The sequence below is a fragment of the Cyanistes caeruleus genome, chromosome 1, assembly GCF_971803275.1.
Source record: "Cyanistes caeruleus chromosome 1, bCyaCae1.hap1.1, whole genome shotgun sequence".
Taxonomy (NCBI): domain Eukaryota; kingdom Metazoa; phylum Chordata; class Aves; order Passeriformes; family Paridae; genus Cyanistes; species Cyanistes caeruleus.
In genome coordinates, this window is record NC_141701.1 from 110,130,985 (window position 1) to 110,146,767 (window position 15,783).

At 39.7% G+C, this 15,783-nt stretch overlaps 2 protein-coding genes across 7 annotated transcripts in view; one reads left to right on the plus strand and one right to left on the minus strand.

The window, feature by feature from the left end:
• The window catches only part of CAPN7 (calpain 7), a 30,131-nt gene extending 18,898 nt beyond the window's left edge, over positions 1 to 11,233 (plus strand). For 2 of the 3 annotated variants that reach the window (XM_086849902.1, XM_086849909.1), the window contains exons 14-21: positions 280 to 379; positions 2,014 to 2,149; positions 2,574 to 2,649; positions 4,875 to 5,020; positions 5,766 to 5,828; positions 8,216 to 8,346; positions 9,308 to 9,400; positions 9,481 to 11,233. In XM_086849902.1, the coding sequence (XP_086706028.1) occupies positions 280 to 379; positions 2,014 to 2,149; positions 2,574 to 2,649; positions 4,875 to 5,020; positions 5,766 to 5,828; positions 8,216 to 8,346; positions 9,308 to 9,400; positions 9,481 to 9,625 (890 nt within the window). In that variant the 3' untranslated portion in view covers positions 9,626 to 11,233. The remainder of the gene's footprint in view (positions 1 to 279; positions 380 to 2,013; positions 2,150 to 2,573; positions 2,650 to 4,874; positions 5,021 to 5,765; positions 5,829 to 8,215; positions 8,347 to 9,307; positions 9,401 to 9,480) is intronic. The other variant, XM_086849917.1, reaches the window with a different exon arrangement.
• A 2,909-nt stretch (positions 11,234 to 14,142) lies between these two features.
• The window catches only part of SH3BP5 (SH3 domain binding protein 5), a 51,535-nt gene continuing 49,894 nt past the window's right edge, over positions 14,143 to 15,783 (minus strand). For all 4 annotated transcript variants that reach the window (XM_023919314.2, XM_086849935.1, XM_086849931.1 and 1 more), the window contains one exon: positions 14,143 to 15,601. In XM_023919314.2, coding sequence (XP_023775082.1) covers positions 15,420 to 15,601 — 182 coding nt within the window. In that variant the 3' untranslated portion in view covers positions 14,143 to 15,419. The remainder of the gene's footprint in view (positions 15,602 to 15,783) is intronic.

A 15,783-nucleotide genomic window follows, 5' to 3' on the forward strand; every position in this document is an offset into this window, starting at 1 on the left:
TTTCTCATACCTTCTGCTTAGTGCTTGAGAAGGGAAAAGCATTCTGACAGCTTCAAAAAGTCCCTGATAATAAGAAGATATTAGCTTGTGTTTTCTTGCTTTAATTTGGTATGGGGGGCAAGTTTAAATGAAGCAATTTTGGCAGTTCAGACATTACTACTACATTTTGCAGGAATGTTGGCTTATAAAAGCTGTACCATTTGCTCAGAAAGAGACTTTTGAGACGCAAGTAAAATCAAGGTATCTGTTAATAAAATAATAACAGCATTTCCTTTTTAGGCATTTTCTGGATTTCCTGGGAGGACCTCTGCCAGTACTATGATGTTATTTATTTGAGTTGGAACCCAAGTCTTTTTAAAGAATCTACATGTATTCACAGGTTGGTCCAAAAGATAAATTTTTTGTTTCAAAATCTCAGTAAGTGTTCTGATGTGATGTTTCCTTCCTTCCATTCTTCCAGGTTACAGCTAGGGGTTGGAATTCCAACCCTGTTTTTTTGAGCCTGACTTTCTCAGCCCAGACTTTGTTTTTGACTACTTCTGTAACATCAGTGGAGCTCAGTGACCCTTGTGATGTTGCTGTGGAACTGTAATTGTGTAACCAGATTCTGACCTCAGTCCCACATCTCCCTGTCAGAATAAAAATCAGATTTTTGTGCAGTCTATCTCTAAGCAGTGCCCAGAAACTTAAGTGACCTAGTTATTATTTGGAATTCATTTTTCTGGCCACTTGCAAGTGAGTTGTGTGGCATATGTTGTCTTTATAGGGTGTGTTCACTGACATCAGGGTAGTTTAACCAGTTATGTGTTTTAGCAGTTGTATTTATCATAAATAATCTTCCTTGCCTGCTGATTTGTTTTCTGAATGGGATATCTGTCTCTTACCAAAAATCTATTACATTCAGGGGTTTTGTCTCCCAGTTTGAAGATAAGTGTGTGTATCTGTGTCTTGGTTTTGGAAAGCAAGGGGTTTTATATTTTTCCACTCCACTAGGCTGCACTTTGCCCCTCCTTCCACACTGTCCCTGCACGTGTTAGCTCTGCACAAGCTCCTTCATCCACAGCGTGACTGCTGAGCTTATCTGTAAAGGCTCCTTCCATTTTTGTGCTCCAATTATTTCTAAAATACACTGTGGTGATGTAGCAAGATGAGATAATGTGTATGCTAAAGTCAGAGCTCACCTACTGGTCTGTCTGTCCTTACATCATCAGTGACTGTCTTCCCTCTGTCTAGGGAAAAGCCTTAGCAGTGGCAGTTGCCATAAAATGCACAGTAACAACAGTGATAATTTGAAGCTTTGTTAATGCAACCTTCCACACATGCTATTCAGCTTTACAAGTGTGATAGGGACAAGGAGACTAAGGAATAGCTGTATACACTTCTGTTTCCAGTGTGCCACACTTTGTGTTCAGTCATCAGCACCTTTTGGGTTTTTTTTTCACTGTATTTTTCTTGTCTAGACACTTCAAAAGGCAGCAGGCAGATTCTGCAGCAGGGCACCTCAAAGGTCTTTAACATTTCTGGCAGTACACCCTTCCAAGCATGAAACAGGGCAATTTTTAAAATAAAAATTGCCTCAGGAAAAAAAAAAAATTAGTGGAGGAAAAGATTTGGCAAGCTTTTGAAAGATAGATTTCTACAGTTACAAAAGTGTAGGTGTTTTTCATTTAATACTGGTGTGTGCAATCATGGATATGGTTGTGCAGCCCAGGCTGCTTAAATGGTTCGGCTTTTTCTGTCCTTTGTGTGGTTGCAGTCACCAGCCAGACTATTTATGTTTAGCATTTTTTATTATCATACATGCATTGTGATGAACTCATTTACAAAACAAGGTTCTAAAGATAATGCTTCTGATGTGACTGTGTTATGTAACCACTGCCACAGATTCCAGTAGAAAACTAGGCTTTGGTAACTTGTTACTGATAATATCTGTGTATGTGTAGGATTTGGAGTTGGTTTCAAAGCACAGATTAGTTTCTTACTGGTCTAATAACATGTCTGTATCACTTTCAGTACGTGGGATGCAAAGCAGGGCCCGGTGAAGGATGCCTACAGCCTGGCCAACAACCCTCAGTACAAGCTGGAGGTGCAGTGTCCACAGGGTGGTGCTGCTGTCTGGGTCCTGCTCAGCAGGCACATCACTGACAAGGTGCTGGTTCTGCACTGCAGAGCTTCTCTAAATCTTTCTATATGGCTTTCTCTTATTAGTATATTACTGCCTATGTTCAGGTGTGTATGCCTGTGTACATGTAGAATTCTTTAATTCAGCAGGTACATGTACCTCCAATTGAAACAGTAAAATTGGAGCCAAGTGATTCTATTCCACCATAAAGGTTCTGAAGTAACTTTGACTCCTGGAGCCTGAATAAATTAAATTAGTGGATGTTTGTTTACTTCAAGCATTTGAAAAAGAATGCTGTTGGGTATCCAAATAAATACAAATATCAGATCATACTGTGTGGTAATCAAAAGGGATGGTAGAAGGTGTACTTGACGCTGATTAAGCATTCACGATTTTTCACAGAATTGCACAACTCTGATTTATTTTTTTTTTGTGGGTTTTGTTTTTATAGGATGACTTTGCACACAATCGGGAATTCATTACAATGGTTGTATACAAGACTGATGGCAAAAAAGTTTACTATCCAGGTTAGTGTACTTTAATTGCCAAGAAACTGATGCTATAAATAAATGAAGAAGCACACAGAATTTTGTGGAAAGGCACTTTTTGCTTTAAATCTAGATGTCACATTAAGGGGTCAGTCTTCTGAAATCATTGTTTTGCTCTGTTTGATCCTACTTAAAGTCCACACTGAAGGAATAGGCCATTCTACACATGCTATAAGCACTCTCAAGAGGTCTACATAGTCCTGCTGACACTTACTTTGATGCAACATTTTCTTTATTTTTTCTGTTTATTTTTCAGTGCCAGAAGTTAATGCTTAGAAGATGATCTGTGTTAGTTTCTCTGATAGCATAATTATTTCCCATTTGTGAAATTATTTAAAGGTCTACAGGTTCCACAAAATGAAAAGAATCAGGGTTAATTGTCCCATGAACATAGCTTAGTAAATTACCTAAGTAAGCTTATGAAATATAGGTGAACAGCATATTTCCAGGTATCAGGTATGTAATGTTTAAAATGTTCCAATTTTATCAAAATCTTACTCTTGGTCATTATATGTCAGATTCTTTTTACCTTGAGGAGAGGTTTGCTGTAGCTGTGAAGTAGCCAAGTATGCTTTATTTCAAGAGAGATAGCAGGTCTGAAACACAGGCTGAGACACAGGGTGTAAAGGTAATGCCCAGGTTGAATGGATAGACTGAAACTTTAAGGTAGAGCTAATAAGATCATATTTTTATTTATTCTTTCCATTAAGTTAGAGATTGCTAAAAATATTATTTGGAATTATTTAGTGAAGGTGCATCCTAAAACAAGTAGGATTTGGCCTGTTGCTTTTACAGATAGGAACCTCTTTAGAACCAGGTTTGCATTCAGGTAGCTGCTCATGCAACAACTCCCTTAGTAGATTTTAAAGCTTTTTTTCACCAGAATGAAATTTGTGGGACTTTTTCTATTGGAATGGCTAATGAGCATTGCATTGTTCACATGTGATCTTGTTCAGTGAACTCTGCTGACCAATTCTCCCAGAATCCAAACTTCCCCTAGGACCTGTCTTTCTGTGGAAAGATCTGTTGACACCTGACCAAATCATCATCTGTTTTTACAAGAGCTTCTCTGTGAGGAGAAGCAACTGCCCAAGTTGCTTCTGGTGTTCTTGGTAGTTGTAGTAGTGCTTATTTTACATGTGTGTCTCACTGCAAACGTTCTTAAGTGAGCAAAACCAAACACAATTGTATAGTAGAGGGAATTGTTCAGTTGTGCTTGAAACAGACAGCCTAGCAAGACCAGTAGCAAAAACTGAATGATTGATGTGTATTGTCTTGCTACACAAACTCTTTTAAAAACTTCTGATCTCACGAGCTCAAACTTGTTTAAAACCTTTTTCCGTAGAAATAGATTGGTCAAGCTGCAGTATTATTTTTAACCATCTGTTAAAATAAGATGAGAACAAAGCAACCTAATCCTTTGGCAGCAAGGCCGAGACTTCCCATTCCTAAGCTTCTTATTGTTTTATATTAATCCTTTCCCCTCTCCCATGTTGCTTTGTGGAAGAAAATAAAAGGACCTGATCCTGGACCTATTGAAGTAATTGGCTAGACTTGGTCCTGCTTCACTGAAATTAAAAGAAGTCTGGAAAGAACCAATTAGAGGCCAAGTAACAAATTACACTGTCTAATTGTAAAAGCAAACATTTGGGATCTTTTTAAGTACCACATGTGCATTGGTATTGGGATGCAACTGCATCTGTGTAATGATCACAGAATTTGAAGAGAGAGGGGGAGAAAGCGTGCGTGATTTAGTTAAAGGAATTAACTAATGTTTTGAAGTATTGTTTACGAGTCGGCCAAAGATTTTGGCAGCTGGCATTCTGGAACTGTCCAGCCAATGAAGAAAGAGCAGACACTTCAGAGATTTTAAATGAATGCTTAAACATTCATTATCTTTCTCTTGAAATTTCAGCGTAAGTACAGTAGTCTTCTTGGAGTAGTGATATTGGTGGGAGATGGATAAGCAGTCCTTGCAAGTCTTAGGATTTAAGCTGTACTTTCAAGCACAGAATTGGTGTCTTGTTATGTGTGATATACCTCTCTTGAAAACAGTAGTTGATGTTAAGACTGTCCTTTTTATGGGTAAGTCTTGAGGCTCTCCTCTGTTCAGAGCACTTGGGTCTGTTCAGTCTAATCTTAGAAGTTTACCAAGCTGATGGATTTTTTAGTCAGGGAAAAATTATCATTCTTTCCTTTTTCAGCTGATCCTCCTCCTTATATTGATGGTATTCGGATCAACAGTCCTCATTATCTGACCAAGATAAAGCTGACCTCTCCAGGTTCCCATACATTCACCTTAGTGGTGTCCCAGTATGAGAAACAAAACACCATCCATTACACCATCAGGGTAGGTGCTGTTGTTTCACAATGAAGGTAAACAATTGAACAGTGAAGAGTCCTTTATTTTTATATTTGATAAAAAGGGTATTTCTGAATATTGCTATTTTGGGGAGGGAAGTTATGAATGATGGAGCAGAACCACTGGATGAAGTGTTTGATAATGTTCTCTATTTGTAGTTAAGACATTAATGTGGTTTCAGTAACAAAATTTTAGTAACAAAATCAGCTGAAAAATACTCTTATTTCCTAGAATAAAAAAGTATCTGTATACAGTATCTGTATACATTGTCTCTCTTTGTATCCAAAAGTCTATTATATAAAGCCATTTTAGATCCTGGTTAAGATTTAAAGACTTTTGACATCTCTAGGTCTTGATTTAGGATTTGGGTTTTTCTCTTAGCTGGTGAGTCACACAATGATCAATGCTAGATTTTTTTTCACTGAAAAAAAAGTTTGTTTCCATTTTGCTTTTTTTGTTGGTAGGGTTTTTTTTTGGGGGGTGTGTGTTTGTTTGTTTGTGGGGTTTTTTTGGGGGGGAGGGGTTGTTAAGAAAAATTAAGTAAAACTAAGTCTTAGTCCCAGTCCCTTAGTTTGAATTTTTGTGTTTGGGTCATCTGATGGGTAATACAGGCATGTAGCGAACAACTATCTAATAATGTTGTGTAAGCAATTCTGCTTTCTTTTAATTTGTCATGATTCCATTTGAAAAGTTTAAGATGAATGTGTAACCTGCTGCATCTTTTACAATATAGGTGTATTCCCTGTGCAAGTTCACCTTTTCCAAGATTCCTACACCTTACACCATTTCCAAACGGGTAAAGAAACATTTTCTTTTATAGGTCACTGGTTTGGCTTTTCTATATTTAAGATATACAAGGTTTTTAAATATATTTTGATACTACTGCCCCACCTCCACCACAGAGTGTGTTGTTGCAGCTGTGCCATTGCAGACGTGCTGCAAAGCCTTTGTAGAACTGATTGGCCTTTGGAACAACAACCCCTACCCTAGTAAGTCATCACTCTGCAGAAATCAGGTTATGCTAGTAATGGTGCAGAGTGAAAACCCCCCAGAAGTGTTGCTCATTTCCTCTTGGGAGAATTGCATGATTTTCTTGGAAAAACTCCTGCCATGATGGGACAAAATCAGCAATGCCAAACCAAAGGCACCAGTAATAAGACCGTAAGAAACAAACTTAGGATGGCAATATCACAACACATTCTTAAATTTTGCAAAGATACCTCAAGGGTCAGTAACAGTTGGAATAAGCACTTCCATTGCCAGACAGGATAAAAAGAAAGTAAATCCATTGTACATTTCCTGTAGAAATGCTCCCTGAGAGTATAGGAACAGGGGGGAGAGTGAAAAACTTGACTGAAACTAAGTCAGAAGCTCAGGCAGTTTTGGGGCCAGCTGCTGTTCATATTTCAGCTGTCAACATGAGCAGCAGTTGTACCTTCAGCTGAAGTATAAATATAGCCAAGAGCTCACAGGGAAAATTAACTTGCATGTATTTTCATGTTTTAGCAATTTTATTCTCAGGAAAGAATAAACCAGCAGCTGTTAACTTTATCTCTGTACCTACCATGCATACCATGGGGAATCCTATTATAGTCTGAAGTCTTCTGTCCAAACAGTAACATACTGAGGAAGAGAGAAACAAGCGAGTTTGAGCCACAGTGAAGCAGTCCATTTTCTAGGACACTCGTGCCTGAAGCCCAGGATTACATTATTTTGTGTGGTCAGGGGCAGATTCTGGCTTGCAGCTTGGCTCTCAAGTTCAGACAATATTCCATACCAGTTGTTAATTCTGGAACAGTCCCTTGAAGCCTGTTCTAGAGAATGGTGAGTGAATAGAGATGCCTGGGAAGAGCATGATGACTTGTTTGGTCCTGCCAGAAACCATTGTCCTATACAGCAATTAAAAACTGGGCTTACTTGGAGGAAGTGCTTTAAGAGGTCAAAAACACATTCAAGGTGAAAAACCTGTTTGAGGAGGGACGTCCATTTTATGTTGTAATATGTCTGAAAAGAGAATTAAGTATATAGAAAACTCCTGTTCATTTGAACATCTCTGTCTAGTATTCAAAGAAATAAAAAAGGTACGTTTTATCTATCCATGTCCAATTCTGTCTCTAGGATTGAATACAAAAAGTTAGTTGCCTGTATTTAATGCCCATTTGGTGATTGCTTAGCAGTCATCACACTCAAAAGCAAGCAGAGAACTAATTCACAGTTCAGCAGTAAAGGCAAGTTCTGTTAGATGTCCTGTACTGGAGTCAAGTTGTCACCTCTGGAGCTCACCAAGCCCTGATGTGATTCCTGGAATGAAGTGTAACAGAAGTGGAAAAGGGCTAGAAAGCTCCACAGCACACAGCAGTTTTAGTTTCTTGGGTAGCAGCATGGCAGGCGGGATAAGTTCCCCTTGCTTCTATACTTACTGTGTTTGAGGGGTTTGGGCACTGAGTGAAGAAATTAAATCACAAGAGAAAATGCTGCCCATTTCTGATTTGACGGAGACAAGAGAGAAGTAATAGGAGAGAGGAATCTCAGCTATAAATCTGTGGGAATGCCTGGCATGTCTTACGAGTCTAACCTTTCCGTTTAATGACTAGCAAGAGGAACTTGGAAACAGATGGCCTGCTTCTCAAAGTCTGAGCAGCATTTTTCCTCTTGTGTGTCTTATCCTTGCAGAACATAGTTATCTTGTCACTGCAGTGCTGGTTCTTAGAGTGCATGGAGGTGATGGACAGGGCTGGAGGCAGAGATCTTTAGAGGAAAAGGTTATAACACTGTTAGTGTCCTGCCTGTATCACTGCTGTTTCTCATTTAACCCAACAGAGGTGTGTCTGAGGACAAAAAAAATCTGTGTAGTCTAGTAGGCGTGGGAGAGATGGGAATGTGGGTCTTCTGTTAGCTGCAGTTGTCACAGTCAGAAACAGTCACTCAGTGCTTGTTTCATGTAGGCTGGAAAAACACACTACGTCTCAGGGATTTAAGGCTTTGATTGAGGAGCGATGGGGACCTGCACAAGACTTTGTGAATGCTTAACACCACCTTTCATTTCACTTTAAAAATCAGGAGAGGTCACTAAAGTCAGTAACCTATAAAGTGAGATGAGAGGACCTTCTAGTCTTGTTTGTGTATGTATATAAGCAATACAAATCCTCAGGATTTGTTTTCTGTACTTTTGACTTCTTTCAGGTTAATGGACAGTGGAAAGGTCACAGTGCTGGAGGATGTGGAAACTTCAGAGACACTTACAGAAATAACCCCATTTATCAATTCCAGCTAGACAAGAATGGACCATTACTAATTGAACTACGGGGGCCAAGGTTTGTAGAAAATAATTGTGCATCAATATGCATTGCATGCCAAATATAAAGCTTTGTTGGTATCCACTGGGAGGGTGGGAAGCTCATGGAAAATCCAGAAGACAAGGTGTGGGAGTTGACTCAGATTTAGTACTATTTATGTTTCTATCTTTACCATCAATAGTGTTTTAAATCTACACATTAACTACTGAGGGAAATTCTTGACCTATAAGGAAAGCAGCAGCCTTCCTTTCTCTTTAGTTTTGGAGTCTGAGCAGAGTTAGGGAAGAAGGTATAAAGGGCTTCCTCTTAAAACTATTATGATCATAATTCGTTTTACTTTGCAGTAGAGCTAATATGCAAGATTAAACCCTTACAGCTCTCAAACACCTCTGCATGTGCATTTACTCTGCCACTAGCAGGCCAGAAGAAGTGCTGGATGACAATGTCCTAAAAAAGTACACTCATGCAGGCCAAATTGCTTTGGCACAATTAATGATTACCTCAAAATACCAGTATTCAGCACTTCTGAATTGCAACATCTCCTGACCTGCAGTCAAGTGTTTATCCTGTGCAAATCTTTACAGTGAGTCCCACAAAATGGCAGAACTTTTCTATTTCTCCTCCCCTCTTTGAGGAAACTCCTCTCATGAAATGAAGATGAAGGCAGAGGTGTGGCTGCATGATTCCATTAATTGAACAGTTCTTTGCATTTTTTCCTGCATTTGGACATCATATTTGGGTAGTTTGAAGGACAGGGGCAGCGGTGCCTGTCACATGCATTAACAGGAACAGACAAAGTGTCCCAAGTTGTATTGCAACATGAGAAATTATACTGGGATCACTGACACCAAGTCCTCTGATAGCAATCTGATCACACAGGATCTCTGCCATGTGGCACAGGAGTGTGTCACAAGCTTAACTATTTGAATTCTGCTTGAGAGCACAAATAACTAAAGAAAGTCTGTCATGTCACTTGCAGGCAATACAGTGTTGGTTTTGAACTTGTCACCGTCTCAACAGTGGGAGATCCTGGGTCCTATGGCTTTCAGAAAAAAAGCAGTGGTGACTACAGGTAACACTTAATGAAGTCTGCATAGAGGTTTGAAACATGCTTTAGATCTCATTTCTAACAGGTAGTTTTCTTTATCATAGGTGCGGATTTTGCTACTTGGAGGTGGAGAACACATTTGCTGGAGTTTACAACATTATCCCCACCACATTCCTGCCTCAACAAGAGGGCCCCTTTTTCTTAGATTTTAACAGTACTACTCCTCTTAAGGTGTCACAGCTGCAGTGAGGAGACAGAACTGTGCAGTGCTGTTTAAGGAGATAGAGTTGATCTATCCAACAGCCTAAGAACAGGTGAAGAACCTTTACTACACATGCACAAAAGAAAATTACATCCTGAGTTATAGCCAAAAGCATAGAATCGTGGATTGTCAGTTAATTGTGGCGGGCACTTAGCTGTGGGTTTGCTGCTATGGTCCAGGAGTGAGCACTGTTCAACAGGCTTGGGAATAGGCTAAAATGCATATATTCAAATGAACCAGCAGAACTCGATTTATTTCAATTTTTCCACACTTTGAATCAAAGTCTAGTGAGTTATCAGAAAAACTAACATTGAAATTCCCTCCTCCCAACATACAGGGTATATGGGCTAAAGATTCTATTCTTAAAAGTAAACATGTAAGAAAAAAAATATTCTTGTGTATTCTGCTTATTCAGTCTCAGGACCAAATAGCTTTTATTACATGTTTGTGCTGCTATCTATAATGTTTCAGCATGGAACTGGTTCTCACATCTAAATGTAAATGTACTACTGCTGAGCCAATAGTATTCCATGTGTCATCTTATCTGGAATATGTATATAGGAGTAAAGGAAAAGGAAGGTTCCAGCTTTAGCTATTTCTAAAAGTAAAGCAATTGACTTTAGTACCTAATAGAGTATGAGGTTCTGTGGCTTTCTTCCTGCCATCTGCTAGACCTAGGTTGATCCTGATGAGCAGGAACGCCATGAGTTTATCCAGCAGCAGTGTCCAGGCAGTGCAGCACAGCCTTCCTCGAGCAGCTATGAAAGGTTTTCCTTTGAAGATCCCCTGTAAGATTCACTTTATCTACTGAGGGTAGTCTCAGTTGCTGGTGCAAGGAGCTGGGGAACTGCCCACCATCAGCAACTCAGCAAAGAAATGTTTTCTTTTCATCACTTTTGTAAGTATACGTCATGTAGGAAAGGATCATTTAAACCTCTCCCCCAATACACCACAGCTGCAAGGAATGCACTTGCTGCTTCCATTATGCAAGACATCTTTGAAAACATACCTTTTTCCTTGTAAGTTGAAGCCAGTGAGGGAACTGAGCACACAGCCCCTCTCATCAATAGAAGCAGGGTCAGAGTTCTTAAGAAAATAGTGGAGGTGGGATTAATGCAGAACAAGTTACTTTTTTCGAAGTGTCCCTCCTCTACTTGCTCTTCCTCTAGATCTGCATACATTGTATCTGAAGAGGATTCATGGTAAGTTTTTATTTAATGCCAACTGCCTCACAAATCCTGAAATGGATTAAACTTTGTAATTTTCACAAAATTTACAATATTTCACCATTGGGGGAAAGGGTATTTTAAAAACAGCCATAGGAATTTTTTCTGCCATTCACACTGGTTTGGTAGTTTTCAAGCAAAAAGTTAGCACTTAAATCTTGCTTTAGATTCCAAGTGTCACTTGGCCATTGGGAAACTGAACACACATTCTACAGTAGCCCACAGAAATATCTGTGGGCTAAAATTATTCCAACAGAAATCTGCTATAAGTCCTCTCCAGAAAGTAGGAGAACCTTTTGTTTCATTTGCTTTGTCAGACAGCTGCTTAACAAGCGTGTGGTGCTGAAAGGGCAGTGATAGCTCCTGTCTTGGGAAACACACACCTTGCTGACTGCAGTTCTCTGAGACCATCTGGGCTAGGGAATTTGTGACAAGTTTGTCACAGAGTGACTTACCTTCTTTTGCAGGGAAGTTTCTGATGATTATTGCAATAAATCAACAGAGGGAACAGCCTGGGCACAAGCTGAGAAAAAAACAGATTAGGTTCTTTGTGGTTATGCTTTGCTTTTGGAGTATGTGCCAAGGACTGCTTCATCCCTAAAATATGAAAATTTCATTCAACTCCCATTTTCCCTACAGGCTTCTGTTAAGTTTTTTGCTGAGGCTAAACCAGAATAGCAGTGGAGTCCTCCACGTATCTTATCACCTCTAAAATCAGAGGTAGTGAGGAAGTCTCAACTGAATATCTTTCTGACAGTACAAAAAACAGATGCCAGAAGTGCCGGCTTTCAGCACCAAGTTCTTGCACACTCTCTGCTGTTTGAGATCAAGCTGGTAGACTTGCCTACAGGAAAATCTGTTGTTGTTCTTCAGTAGCTGGTTTCCACTCGGCAGGAAGGAGTTTTTCTTTCTCTTTTCCCCTGAGCACAAGTTAGTGCCAAAACTTATGCTGCGTGGAACGAGCATAAGGCTCAGCTTCCGTACTGTGCTGAACTTCACTGAACTAAAAAGTAAGAAATGTACTCACTTTCCTAATGCCAGGCAAAGGCATTAAGGCCAAAGGATCCTGTCCCCACCAGGATACACTTAATATTTCTTACACATTCAGAACAGTCGGTGGATTGGGCTCATCCCCATTAATGCACAGGATTTAGGCTTAGCGTCAATCTTATATATATATAAATATATATATATATATATATAGCAAATTCTATTCAAATATTGCACCTGCATAGGCTACTAGAATGCCATCACTGTGCACTTCCCTTCAGCTATAGGACAGAACACTCAGGTGAAGTATTTGAGAGGTACTACACAATATCCATATAAATTGTAGCCGAGGGATTCTGGCAAATTTATTTTGCAATGAAGTTTTCTTGCCCTTTTTTCTTAAGAAAAAACGTTGATGTAAGCATTTAGGATTTGCTTTCATATTTTCTGCCAAATAGATACTTTTATATTTTTTCCACAAGTCTGGAAAAAATACTGCAAAGTGAACTGATCCTTCTATTTTAACACAACCTCAGGTCACTAAGTTAAACTTTTCTTTCCCCTGTACTGTGTAGTATTTTTTGAGCCACATGACAGAGAACATAGTTTGTTCTGTTTGTTTTGTTAGGAAGATACAGGTTAGCCCTTGGTTGATCCAATCCCTCAGTTCTCAAAGATTCAGTGAGATGTAGTACCATGGATGAATGCTATCAACAGCTTCTAGCCCAGCTGCCCCAGACTGTGAGTCTGAGTCCAGTCCTGCTGCAACATCACGTAACTATTTTGTACAGTCATTATGCACTTAACCACACAATCTCTGCAGCCTCTGAGGAGCCACCTATTTAGAATTACATTTGTGTACATACAGTAGAGGTTTTCATCGCTTCATCTAAAAGGACACAGAACTTGATTGATAATACCAAAGAAAAGTAGAAGTTCTAGGTTAAAATTTGCTTTATACATCCTCACATCAGGGCAGCTGAAGCAATCATGTATACTTTGATACACCAGAGGCTTATTTTTATACCCATGAATGCAGCTACCATCATGCTACACATCAGAATCCATGAAGAGCTTAACTAAAAAGTAACTGGAGAAAGCTTGTTCATTTGCTTGTACTCCATAGCAATGTATGTTCATTTAAGTCTGTCATATTTATAATTATGGCTTTTATGAAGTATGAAATAAAGAGTTTTCCATTAATTTATTAGATACACAGTTCTGCCTGTTTGCTTGCATGTTTGAAGGGTGATTTACCTGCCAAATCCATGGCTCACCCCAAAGGAGGAAGGCCTGCACCATGATCTTCCAGCAAATCTTGCAGCAGGGTGGTAGAAAAGGAAGGGCAGAGTGGGTTCCACACCCTTTCAAACTTCCAGATCAATGGTTTTACCCAATCAGGACATACGCAGGGCAGCACACCCACAATATTAATTCATTGCACCCAGCTGTGGGAAGTTTGGGTTTCCAGGCAGATGAGAAGAAATTTAATTACAAGGGAGGTTAAAAAAAAAAAAAAAAAAAAAAGGACAAAAAAAATCACTACCAAAACAACCATCCAGAGAACCCAGGGAAATGTAACAGGTGTTGACTGGGGAGGTCTGCAAAAGTGAGATTCAACCACAAAGACCTCTGGCTAGTTTTTCTAACAGAATGCAGCACAGACAATAGCTCAACTATGAAAGTTTAAGTAAAAACACTTAATACAGTGTGGCACTCCTGTACTGCTTTTCATATTTAATACAGTCTATCCCAGCTTTTTCCCAAGTAATGGTTACATCAGAACTTGGAACTACAGATTTCTTTCCTGAGCATTTTCTGGGCCTGGGAACTGCTGGCAGTAGAAGGTTTCAGCCTTAAGGTCTTCAGAAGATGTAAACATATAAATGTCTAACACAGTTACAGCTTAACACCCATCATGTGAGGAAGCTAATTTTTAATGAAAATAGGATTCTTTGCCTCCAATTCTGCACAGCCAATTTCAGCATCATTAGGTACAGAGGTCTTAAGTAACAGAATACCTCTCCTCCTTCTGCACACTAAGGGGGTTTTGGAGAACTTGACTAAAGCTCTGGTCCTGTGGCACAGTTCAGAATAAAAAGTGAGCCACATATGCAGGGATTTGGAAAGCTGGAAAGAGGTGCCCACGTACTGCAATGGATTCTAACATATGTGAGCTCAGCCTGCAGTCTCCAGCTGGAAGTGGATAGTTGGAGGCTCAACTTGCTGTGGGAGAAGATTTGGTTCCCAGCACTTGAGAGAAACTTCACTTGCACAGACTCAAAAGGTGGAAAACAAAAATGTTTACTGTAGTGTGAAGAATTTTACATTAACTTTGAGAATAGATACACAAGCTGTGGCAGGGATGAAATACAACAGGACTGCAAAAACATAGAATAGAAAATACTTTGGGCAATACTAAGATTCCCATCAAATTAACAATAGAAACTGACATTTTAGATAAAATGGTGCTTTCAGAAATGCTTAGTCACCAAAACTGAAGAGTCCTAGGATTTTTACTACCACTTATTAGCATAATTATCAGACACTACTACTGCCTAACAGCTGCTGGCAAAACATGCCCCGTGCCCTTTCTAGTTTTATTGAACACTTTGTCTAGGGCATACTAAAATCCCAAGTCCCTTTAACAGTTATAAACCCCCACACAGTACAACCTACAGAGAAGCTTAAGAACACATTGTCAATCTACACTGGCAATTCCTTTTCTTCATGCATATTTCAAGGGCAAACCCCTTATCATAATCGTCCTGAAAACATCTATGACTCCCATTTTTGAGGGAAAAAAACAAAACAAAAAACACTTAAAGTGCTGAAAAATAATACTTCACTTCTCAGGGAAGCAGAAGGGCAAGGGGCCAATCAACTCTTTTTGGTCACTGGAATCACCTGCAGAGTCCAAGCCAGACTCAGGAAGGTGTCTAGAAAGGGCCTCCCACTGCTGGGCATTACCATCCCCTTCCTGACATCCATCTGTTTTATAGGCTTTTAGAGGCATGACTCGTTTTATCCTTTCTGTGAGCACCAAGGGAAGAGTGAAGGCTTTCAGACCCCACACATGCAACAGCTTTCCTGTATACAAAATATTTCTACAGTTTCAGCATAATACAGACCAATACAGATGTTCAAAGATTATGCCACTTGTACTCAAGAGATTGGTTGTATCTAAAGAGCATTTCATTCTATAAAACCGAAGCCAAACCGCTCTCTGCAAAAGTCTGGCTTGAATTTCAAACCCCCGACTGGCATGAATTTACACGGGAACATTACTAGTTATTGCTTCAGCCAGGCTGCTACAAAACAATTTACAAAGTCTGTGAAATATGAGCACAGCTTAAACATTTGATAACTCGTCCGGCCTACAAAGGATTTACTGAGTAAAAACTTCAGCCCTCCACATCAATTAAACTTCTTAGTGCATTTTTAAATTCTCAGAGTAAACGCTTAAGATTTGGCATATATTATTGGCACAACGTTCTTCAAACACTTAGAAGTTCATGTATAAATATTTAGATTCCCATTATTCAGGACGGGGCACGAGAAGGCCTCAGCCAATCTGGGCAGCTTTCCTGCCCGCGCAGATTCCCTCTTTGATTTTCATGCACTGAAGGGAGAGCTGCTTCATTCGGTTATCCAGAGCCAGCCCTTCAGTGGAGCTGCTCCTGATGCTGCTCCTGTTCTTGTTCACTCTGTCGCTTGTCTTGTTCTCAGCCCCTTCTGCCCTATCCCCTGCAAAGAAAGGATTAGACTGGACGTTAAACCCGGATTTCATTCTGCAAGCTAAGCTTCAAGCAGGTGCCTCTGCAGCTTCCTTTGCCAAAGCACACAGAAATTACAGGAGCGGGAGCAAGACGCTTTAACAAAACCAAGTTGGCCTTCCAAGCCGTGCTCGTCTTGTGCACTGCATCAGC